At 35.3% G+C, this 11,468-nt stretch overlaps 1 protein-coding gene across 2 annotated transcripts in view; it reads right to left on the bottom strand.

Annotated features, from left to right (window-relative positions):
* The window catches only part of LOC107657749 (phospholipid phosphatase-related protein type 5-like), a 45,086-nt gene that overhangs the window by 19,438 nt on the left and 14,180 nt on the right, over positions 1-11,468 (bottom strand). For both annotated transcript variants that reach the window (XM_016445973.1, XM_016445974.1), the window contains exons 2-3: positions 8,815-8,947; positions 2,374-2,624 (exon numbers count right to left, since the gene is read on the bottom strand). In XM_016445973.1, the coding sequence (XP_016301459.1) occupies positions 2,374-2,624; positions 8,815-8,947 (384 nt within the window). The remainder of the gene's footprint in view (positions 1-2,373; positions 2,625-8,814; positions 8,948-11,468) is intronic.

The following is an 11,468-nucleotide window of genomic DNA, read 5'->3' as shown; positions in this document are numbered from 1 at the left end:
CAAAACACAAAGACATAAGAAATAAACACGTAGTTTAAAATCTGATTTCAGACCTAAACTGTATTAAAATCTGATCTGAAAGTGTTTCAGTCTGAACGGTGAGATCACTCAGTAAATTATTTTTACAAAATTTTCAGATTTTTAAAAAAACAGGCAGATCAGATTTCATGTATTTTTTTTGTAATTCATGATACAAAAAGCACAGCAGAAAAACAACAACAGTAAAACCAGATTACTGTATGTTCAGTGTGAACAAGCCTCTGTGTCTCATTGAAAACCAATTGAGCCACCAATTGAAAACCAGCCGTATCCTGTATGTGAAAGGTCCACACACAACCTTTAAATTGACATGAAATCTTTTCACACCAATCCAACTCTCATTTCCTTTCTCATCGACAATATTTCCAGCTGAAAGATTGCTGGCAGACAGGGCTACCGCAGCGTTCATGGAAAAAAAGTTACCACTTTTTCTACTGCTTATTACTAGAAAAAAAGTCCTTTCCACAAACGACTTTGTTCACGCTATAGTGCTTTGTGTCATATCTGTACTCGATCAGGCTATGGACAGAATCCAAATGAAGCTCCTGAGAATTTGCATCTGCATTTCAAACGCAGCCCTGCGTTGTGCCATCTCTCCTGGATGCACTCAAGAAGCATGCTTCATGATGATCACTATAAGACGCAGAGATATACATATCAATGACCTGCACAGGCCATTAAAAATTCAAACCAAGTGGTGCTCACTATAAGAAGAGCAGAAATCACCTTCATATGCCTGCTGTATTTAAATATCAGCTCAAAGTCAAAAGCAGATTGACGGTTGTCACTCTACATCACATTCATTAACAGCGGTAAGTGTGAAGAGGAGCAGAGGACATGCTTTGAAAATCCTTTTTTAGGAACTTCAAAGCTAATGACTTTCCAAGGATGCGTAGATGACATTACAGAGTTCATGTTACACGTTACAAACAAAAATAATTGTATAAAGTTCTTATAAAGCTCATGGCATCTTTAAACACAGGGCTTGTGGGTGGAACCTCAAGAAACAATACAAGACAATGCAGCAGCTAAAGACATCCACCTGCATGTGTATAGCAGTGCTTTAAAAAGGGATACATTTAAAGACAACTTTTCCAAGTAAGTTTTACCATGGAAACAGTCTAACAGATAAAGCGCAGCATGTTAATTAATCCATCATGATATTTTTAGCCATAACTAATTAAAGAAAAAAAATCTTGGTGTTTTAAAAAGGGATACATTTAAAGACAACTTTTCCAAGAAGGTTTTACCATGGAAATAGACTACCAGCGAAAGCACGGCACAATAATTAAACCATCACTGCAATAAATATCAAAACTAAAAAAGGAAAATAAAATTTTGACTCCTTCTGCCATGCCAGAGCTTTTAACAATGCATTTGCATAATTTCTTTAGAAAAATTCATATAAAATAAAATATCACGATTGTGTTAATTTGGTGATTTTTCTGGTCAAAATAAGCAGTGAACGTCTGAACAATATCAAGAATTCTTGCTACATTACAGATGTACAGTAATCAACCGAGATGATGCCATCACAGTTGCTTACTGAATTGTGATTGGTCATCTTTCACCGCCCCGCACTGGATAAAGAAAGAGTAACTATTATGGATTTATGCAACACAGATTCATTGGAAAATGTACCAACATTTTTGCTCCAAAAATGTACAAAAACGTACCTATTCCTGCAATAAACTGCTGTTTCTAGTGGCAGTAAAACACCAACATCTTTTATTCCTTTTCACCCAAATTATAATTACACGAGTAGACCATCAATTAGTATCAGTTCCTTGCACAATACTATGTTACGACCTCAAAACACTTTTACCATACTACATAAATTAAATGTATTACCATACTACATGATTTGTTAACTAATACATTTTGATGTTTGCATCACATAACTGACTCCATATGTATGGCTTTTCTGATTGTAAACTTGCTCGTTGACTCACCCAGTAGTACAGCACTGCACAACAAACCCCGTGAAACACGAGTCACGATAAAAGAGCTCAAAATCAGCAGGGCTGCTGCTTTAGCAAATGAGTTTTTATCTTGCATTTGCTTTTGTTAACACTATCAGTAACATTAAGTGTAGGTGAAACATTATTTTCAAAACCGATAGAGCATTAACCTTTAAACGCCACTCACAAGACATTTAATTTAATAACCAGCGTTATTAAATGTTGCCAGATTCATGTTCATCTGATTCATGTTCATCTCACTGGACATTTCACTTTAGCAAAACATGCAAGAAACAATGCAATATTTTGCAACAATGTTACCACAGGCACATTTTTTTTCAATGAGGCTGGGTTGGATTTATGAGATACTCACAGCCATATAGACAGCGGCGTACACGCTGAGCGCCGCCTCTTTGGAAGGGAAGGTTTTGCGGGCTCGTAGGATGTCGTCCTCGTTGCCAGTGCAGGCTTCCTGATGGCTGATGTAGCGAAGAGCTTGCTGGCAACCCAGAGCTGTATAGTTGGGTTTACACACTGTCAGGAAATGAGGGGCCAGGTTCCCCGTTACCACCTGACCAGCGTTCACGAAGATGTCTGTAGTGAAAAGGCCAAACATGTATACACCTATGGAGAAGAAAACAGATAGAGATACCAATTACTGCAAAAATTAATGCGTTTTTTTGAATAGCTATACCATCAGTCAAAAAAACCCAATATGACAATTAAACACTTAGATTTGATATTAAAATTCCCTGCCTTCATTTGACATTAAAAGTATGTAATCCCTTAAAGAGAATCCATCAAGATGGGGCTTAAAATATGTATTTGACAAACATGACCTGGAAAATTGGTTCAATTATTCAGCGGCCTGTTTATGTGGGCTCGGTTAGCACAGCGCGCACCAGAACCGCAATTTCCTACTTAAGCACATTACATTTAGTCATTTACATTTAGTCATTTAGTCATTTGCTAAATTTAGTCATTTGCACATTAAGGGGACGATACGACTAAGACTAGGTGATCTCCACAGTGGCACACATCTCGCCGCTGAGCTGTGAGGACGCATTAGAGGAGCTAATGTTCTGAGTTGATGAGATAATAACCAAACCTCATAATTGAACGGAGTCTTTCTCATCGCTGCTCTGTAAACCAAACCATAATACCTCAATTAAAAGAGCTCAAACATTGGATGTGCATGTCATTCTCAAGCTCTCAATTATATTCCAATTTCAATTATATTTGATTCCAATTCATTCAATGTTATATAGTATATGAACCACTACATCTAATAGTATATAAGAACCAAAACATAACAATGGATCTTTATCACTGTTGAACTGTCATTTCAAAAGAACAGCATTTATTTGAAACAGACATCTTTCGTAAAATTATAGAATGTCTTTACTGTCACTTTTGATCAATTTAATGCAAACATTTGAATGGTAGTGCATATATATACACACATATATTCATTATATTTCATTTGTTTTGGATCCAGGAAACACTGGTTGTTCTTTGGATTTTAAGAATCAATATGGAGATTGTTCAAATTAACATTGTGATTTATATTTTTACCTAGTCCAACACTGATGACCTCATCATCAAAAATATGAACAAAACTATGCAAGGTCAAAGAAAATGAGCTAGACTTCACTGAACATGGGCAACAGTTTTGTTGGCTCACCAGCTGACGATCCTGAAGCAAAACGAGAACCACTGAGCTTGAGGAACCCCAAATCATGATGGACATGTCACAAATTAGTCTTCTCCCTTCATAATATACCCTTCTGTTCTGAGGAGTTTTACAATGGTAGATATTGGCCGAGGAACAGGAGGTCACCATTGTTTCTTAAAGAGCTCCGTTTTTCTCCTTCACTCCTAAATGTCATGTTCTTTTTGTTTGGAACATCTTTTCAGCTCAACAGATGACAGGCTTGACAAGGCTATTATTATAGCCATTGAAAGACTTGTATCAACAATAAGTCATTTTCATAACTGTTGGCAGACGTATTCAGACAACATTAACAAAGCCCCGTTTAGCATGTTTCCCTCCGTAAATACAGTCACTCAGAGGAATGCCTTGCAGAGGTTTTACGTGACACATAGCAAAACAATTTTGGCAGATGGTTTGGAGGGAAAATATAGTCTCGTTTTACTAAGAGACTTGAGAATGCAAGTTAAGGTTGGCATAAAAAGGCCATCTTATAACGTCACCGACTGGCGTCACATCAATTCTGTTTTCTGTCACATTGGCTACATAATAACTTTGACGCTGACAGTTCCTGAACTGCATTCTGTCTGCAAGTGAACTGAAGCTAAATATGGCTTAGTCACACTTCCTCTAGCACAGTGATCTCAACAACTGTGTGGAAACCAAAGAAACATATTTTCGTCTCTGTGAATCTATATAAATTTGTTCAGTTAACTAGCATTCATTCGTATCCACTCTGATTCAGTGAGTTAATTCAGAAAGATTCAACTGATTCAAACTCCTGTCCATGAGTCTTTTTGAATGGTTCATTAAAAGGATTGACTCAAAGGAATCATTTGTTAGTGAATCAGACAACACTGGTTGCACTGTTTGTTTTGGATTCACTGACGTCAAAAGAGTCATTCTAATTATACATGAAATACTGATTCTAGATTAAATGATTTCATAATCTTACCTGTATAATATCCTAAAGCTATACATATATCATTACGGCTTTGTGACAGGGATAGATACAATTTAGTTTTTGCTTTAGGCTGGAAAATAATTTTTACAAAACATGACTCATAATTAAATGGCCTGAAATGAAAATAAAATAAAAGATTTTAACCAATAATGTCTGTTTTATGAAAATACTTTTTTTTACTCCATTACCTTCATAATGATACCTCCAGCTTGAGTTCAAATTGTTCCAGAAAACACCAGATTTAGCATTTCATTGATATAACTTGAAGGAGGAACAGGAGCTATTTAATGATACTGGCACAAACACACACTGCTTTGAAGTGTTTTCTGTTTTCATTCACAATCATTTTTTATATCAGGAGTTGGCGTGAACCAAGAGTTCTTCTCAGGCAGAGAGATGGGGAAATATTACTGAAAAAGCCTGCCTGAGCTAACCGAGAGTGCACCATGACCCACAGCCATTTTCTAAATTTAATCTCTCCCAAAGAACATCGCAGCGTGAGTCATTATGCAAATAACACAAGCCATTGACTCCAGGTCACGAAGCAACTGGTCTCATTTGATGCTTTTCAGTTGAGAAGCATCATCATACCTCAAACAAAACAGGAAGAAACATCATTCTTCAGCAGCCACTAGGCTTGCCGCGATAGACGGTGCTGACGGTGATACCAGTGTTAAGCCGCAAGAGCTGACTGACAAGAAGAATGGGGCGAGACAGACAAGACGATCACGGATGATTTAGTTTCGAAACGAGATGCAAAAGTGCCTGTTTGGCAATATTTTGGATTTTGAAAAGCCTTTTGACTTTTGCCGTTTATATAAGGTGATTTTGGAAGTTTTTTAAACATTCGTTTCTTATTTAATTGGTTCCACATTGTTTGCTGATTTTTACTTTATTTAAACTTTGTGTCATTTATTTCTTTTATTTGACATCAAGGTGTATGCCGTGCCTCCAAGCTTTCTTACTCGTTTTGCTAATAAACGTTCTACATTTCTTATTTATTTGGTTATATATTATACATGTTTACTTAGGTATACAAAACTGGAAATAGGCTATTTAAACTTTGTTATTTTATATTAGGCATAGCCTGTCTTATAGCATGGTGTATTTTTATTTGTTTTGTTAATAAAAGTTCTATGTTTCATATATAGGCTAAAGTGAGTTTGACGTTGTATTTTGTTGTTGCATTCAAGCAATTGACGCCGAATTGACGCTAATTCGAAAGTAAAAGTGAAAGTAAAATGCGCACGGTGCTTTTAAGCTATTTAAAAGCAAAGGAAAGCGAGGAAAAGAGGGAAAATTCAAACGAACAATTGCTTAATGCCGAATTGCCGCTATTTAAAAGTGAAAGTAAAATGCGCACACCGCTTATACAAGCTATTTAAAAGTGAAGGAAAGCGAGGAAAAGAGGGAACGCACCCGTCCCCACGGTGATACCGGTATTACCGGTGTTGTCGCACGTCGATTAACCGGTGGGAAAATTTCCTCACCTAGCAGATACCACTGGCTGGAAACACACATGACATCTTCTAGATGCTTTATCCTTTAAGTTTGATTGAGGTTTGCAAGGAATAAAACTGTAAAAACTGTACAACTTTATCATAACCAAAACCCATAAAGAATGAATTAATTTTAAAATATAAAGGATATAAATGGATGATTTGTCCTTTAACATTTGTAGAAGCAATAAGGAAATCCAGCCTGTGCTATAATGTGAATATATTTACATACACAGTGGTGTATTTCAAGCTACATTTATTTGATTGAAAATACAGTAAAAACAGTAATATTGTGAAATATTATAATACTTTTAAAATAACTACTTTCTATTTTAATATTTTAAAATATTATTCTATATTTTAAAATTTAATTTATGGATCTTCAGCCATTGCTCCCATCTTCAGTGTAACATGATCCTTCAGAAATCATTCTAATATGCTGATTTGCTGTTCACGAAACATTTCTTTTTATTATCGAAAATTGTGCTGCTTAATATTTTTGTAGAAACAGTATTCGATTTTTTTTGTAACCTTTGATGAATGGAAAGTTCAAAAAACAGCATTTATATGAAAGACTTTGGATCAATTTAATGTGTTTAATTGCTCAATAAAAGTATAAATTTATTATAATAAATTCTTACTGACCCTAAACTTTTGAACAGTAGTGTTTATATTTTTTACACAACCTCGAACCTTATTGCTTAATTGTTTTATCATTTACTCACACTAATGTTTCAAACCTCTATGACTTTCCTAAGTTACCAATGAATGCCATTTGGTGTCACTGACGTCAAAAGTAAATGGGATTTGAGAATTGTAATGGATTTTCAGGGAATAATGACTTACATTTTAGTCTGTTTCTACATTTCTGATGTTTTTTTCTATTTTTGTCCACAGAAGTCAAACAGGTTTGGAATGACATGAGGGTCAGTAAATGATCAGACACACTTTTTTGAATTAACTTTAAACTTTGGAAAAAAAAACAGCTTGAAATAACTTGCTATATCTCTTTAAAGATAAAAATGTCAGTGTCACAGCCTAAACAATCATGACAATGCTTTCAAGGAGCCAAGTGCTGTAAAACAAAAAAAAACAAAAAAAAATTCTCAGATAGATCCGATTTCCTCTAGGCCACATTGACTGCTGCTGAACAGTGACAGATGCTGTCAGTAAAGTAAAGGTGATCTTCTCAGAGCCCTGTAGGAGGCTTAGGAACAATTATGCTTATCTGATTTGTCTTTAAGACCGCTAATGCCGTCAGATGCCCAACAATCCCGCAGCTTTGATGACTAGGCGCAGCAAACTGTGAAACTATGACTAAAGTACTGTACATTCTGGCAGAAAATGAGAGCGTCTGTGGGTGAATGGGAACCATTTAATGCAGAAATTAATAGGAGATGGAAGTGGATTTTCTCCGAGGATCAGGCTAATAATCCATGACGTTGCTGCTTCATCTCACAAAAACACTAAAGCATTAGAGGGAGAAATTGAGTGAAAAGGGGAAAAAATTCAACTGTGAGAACGAAAGAGTAAGAAAGAGAGACAGACAGACACCACAGATTAAGTCGGGTCTTAATTTGTTAAACTGCATTAAGTGTATGTGACGTGGCTGGAGAGGCTTTACCATCATCATGTTGTACAGCATGCGAGGTTACACAGCAAAAAAACACATGTAGATCATATAGAAGTACAGGCTATGTTCCCAATATTGCAATTGAAATTAAGGTTTTCATTTAGCTGAAAACCAAAACAGAAAATAATATTTGGGTAATTAAACAGCCATCGGCAATCCAAAACTATTAAGTCTGAAACAAATATATACTTAATTCAATTTAATTATTTTATTTTTGTATTTTATTTGATTTGTTTCATTGGAATTTTCCATTGCTGAAATTTTGATGCAACACTAGTTCCTAGAAACCACATTTTGTGTACAACAAACTGCATTTCGACTAAACCTTAAATGATGTCATCCTTTACTCTCCCGCATGTATTTTCAAACCTCCATTACTTTATTTCTTTTGTGAAACACAAAAGTAGATATTTAGAAAATGCATTTACATTTTTTCATAAAACAAACACGTAACCACGGCTGTTAAGCTTCAACAAAAGCTTCAAAACTATAGTCCATTCATCTTATTTCAAACATTCTGAAGCCAATTGAGTACATTTAAGTCATCCTTTGTCATTTTTTATTATGAATAACAAATTATATTTCAGTCTGTTCCTCAAACAACGTTTACTGTGTGGCTTCAGAAAACTAGAAATATAGAGTTCTTTTAAGGTGCTGTTTTATCCTATTAAGAACTTTCTTTTAGAGATTTTTTTTTTCAAACTTTCTCCATTTGTGTTGTACAGAAGAAAGTCATACGTAAATGAGGGCAACTTTTATTTGGGTGAACAGTCCCTAATATAAAATAAAGTGTTTCAAATGCCTTCCTTCATGGGTTATAACCTAAAATACAGGGGGATTTGACAGTAGTGCACTTACCGTGGGTTGGTGCAACATCTCTTTCTTTTGAGAGGGACAAAACACTTCCAAGTAGTTCTCACAGTTTAACTGTAAATTGAATGCCAGGGCTGAAAGCACAAGGTTCCATAAAAAGATCCATAAAATGAAATGGAATAGCCATGACATACCAAGGAAACGGAAAGTCCTCCGCACTAATGGGTTGAGGTAACAGCAGTCCCCGGTCACGATGGTCTTCTCTCGACTGTCAAGATCTTTCGATGTGTATTGTATCAAGAACAACACCGTTTCTGTCACGGTGATCTGAAACAGAGCGGAACATCAGAAAATGTCAAACGTCTGAAATAAAATTTTATACATTTTTTCATTTTCTGAGTGGTGCTTATAAGTGCAATAGCGTAATTACTAGATGGTTTCTTAACAGCCCAAGTAAAATTTTTGATTTTATCTGGTATATAGCAGAGTATAGAACCCAAGAAGCAATAAGTATGTGGAAAGCTCCAACTGAAACCCAATTTTCAGTTGCCAATGAAAAAAAGGGGAGGGGGGGACAGGAACAAAAGACTAAATGAAAAAAGTTTAAAAATGACAACAAGCCTGAAACAGAAGCAAGATATTTATTAGCCTCTGGCTGCATTGTTAAAGCCTACTGGTCTTGCCTCTGCAAACGACTGTCATAATAATTGTGTTGTGTTTTATTGTGCTGATGCTCATTATGAGAATGGGCACTATTTCTATCCCATAAATCCAAATTAGAGTTTGTTCTGCCCTTATTTGCATCCATTAGTAGATGAAGTGTTGCAATATTGTTCTAGACAGAAGCCTTGCTTTGACTACAGGCCTTTTCACACCATATATTTCATCTATAGGATTGAATAATTTGGTCAGTTAGATTGATATCATTGATTAACTTTATTCACCTATGTGACCCTTGTTACTGCATTAAAAGAAAAAAAAATATTTCAGAGACAGATTTTTTTTATATATATATTATAATGAAAAACTCTGATAACAGTAACATTTATTCAAATCAACAAAATCAAAATAATTTTTTTCTTTTACTTTTCTTGTTCTGGTCTTATTATGACTTAAAGAAGTGTTTAAAAAGTGTTTTTGTAATTTTTCATCAACAGGTAATAACCTGCTCTGCCTGTGAAATGACTTTCCTTCTCCGCCGACGTCATCAAGCCCTCTCATTTTTAGCCCCTCCCTTTCAAATTCCATTCAATTCCCAATGATTGTTTAATATCCTGTCACATTGGGAATAACATTGCATATTGTAACAGATACTTCATCTAGGATTGAATCATCACTTCATTAAATCAAGTAAATTGGGCAAATTCATGTAATCATTAAAAATGGATTTTAGGTTCCATAAAGATTTTAGGCATTTAAAATAAACTCTATCTGCAATAAAACTAATGAGACATTTCTTTCTCTTCCTCTGTTCATGAGTCCGGGTTTGACTGAGGTAACGAGACCAGGATACAAACACACATGAGGAGCTTGAGACTCTTCCTGATCTGTCAGAGTGATTTAAGAGCTTGTCCAACTCCTCAAGGGTTTGCTTTTGGGGCTTATAGATGCAAGTAGGATCTTCTGCTTCCAAAAGCCGAGCGACTTAATCTCACATTCTCAAACTGCATAAACCTCCACATAAAAATCTGGGTAGAGAAGCGTAAGAGTTTGGTGGCCTCTTTGTCCCCCTCCTTACTTCAAAACAGTAGCACAACCGCTCAAGGCTTTACACACATACATACTGCAGAATCTAGGTTATGAGCATCCAGCTGAAGAGAAAATGATCAGAAAAGACAGGAAAAATAGAAAAAAAAAAAAAAAAACATAGCCATTTGAGAAACACATCATTGCTTCTGTTTGATCTCTACATCCATCAGGAAATAGATTTAAACCAGGGCTGTCAATCAAATTACTTACACAAGGTGTTGATTAATCAGATTGATCACATATTATATCATAGCCTATATTTGTGACCCTGGACCACAAAATCAGTCTTAAGTTGCTGGGGTATATTTGTAGCAATAGCCAACAATACATTGTATGGGTCAAAATTATCGATTTTTTTTTTATGCCAAAAATCATTAGGATATTAAGTAAAGATCATGTTCCATGAAGATATTTTGCACATTTCTTACCATAAATATATAAAAACTTTATTTTTGATTAGCAATATGCATTGCTAAGAACTTCATTTGGACAACTTTAAAGGTGATTTTCTCAATATTTTGATTTTGTTTGCACCCTCAGATTCCAGATTTTCAAATAGTTGTATCTCGGCCAAATATTGTCCTATCCTAACAAACCATACATCAATGGAAAGATTATTATCAGCTTTCAGATGATGTATAAATTAGGGCTGTGCGATATGGACAAAAATTTCACTTTGATCAATTTTGCGATTTCGATTTTAATCACGATTTTGACACACAGACATGCTTTACAGTCATTAATGCATTCAGTGTGAATTTGAAACATATTTCCAAAAGAAAACCAATTAGAGCTTTATCAAAAAGCTGTAACATGTCTCTAGAACAGACATAAGGCAAAATAATCACTAAGTAAATGTGTAACAAAATGTCTCTAGAATAGACATATGGCAAAAAAAAAACAAAAAAAAACGTGTCCAGGGATTTTTGTTTGCCATGCATTGGTCATAGAGCTCTTTGTGGCGTTGCCACAGATGTTGAACTAGATTTGTTCCGCCAAGTTCACACATACTCCATCTGCAGTGCATATACAGTATGTGTATGCGGTGCACAAGCAGCACGGACTCATTTTGCTTTCGCACAGGACGCGTTTGCAGTCC

Source organism: Sinocyclocheilus anshuiensis, unplaced genomic scaffold, assembly GCF_001515605.1.
Source record: "Sinocyclocheilus anshuiensis isolate Anshui unplaced genomic scaffold, SAMN03320099.WGS_v1.1 scaffold119, whole genome shotgun sequence".
NCBI classification, from domain to species: domain Eukaryota; kingdom Metazoa; phylum Chordata; class Actinopteri; order Cypriniformes; family Cyprinidae; genus Sinocyclocheilus; species Sinocyclocheilus anshuiensis.
The sequence above is the reverse complement of the archived record's forward strand: the minus strand, read 5'-3'. Positions and strand labels throughout refer to the sequence as shown.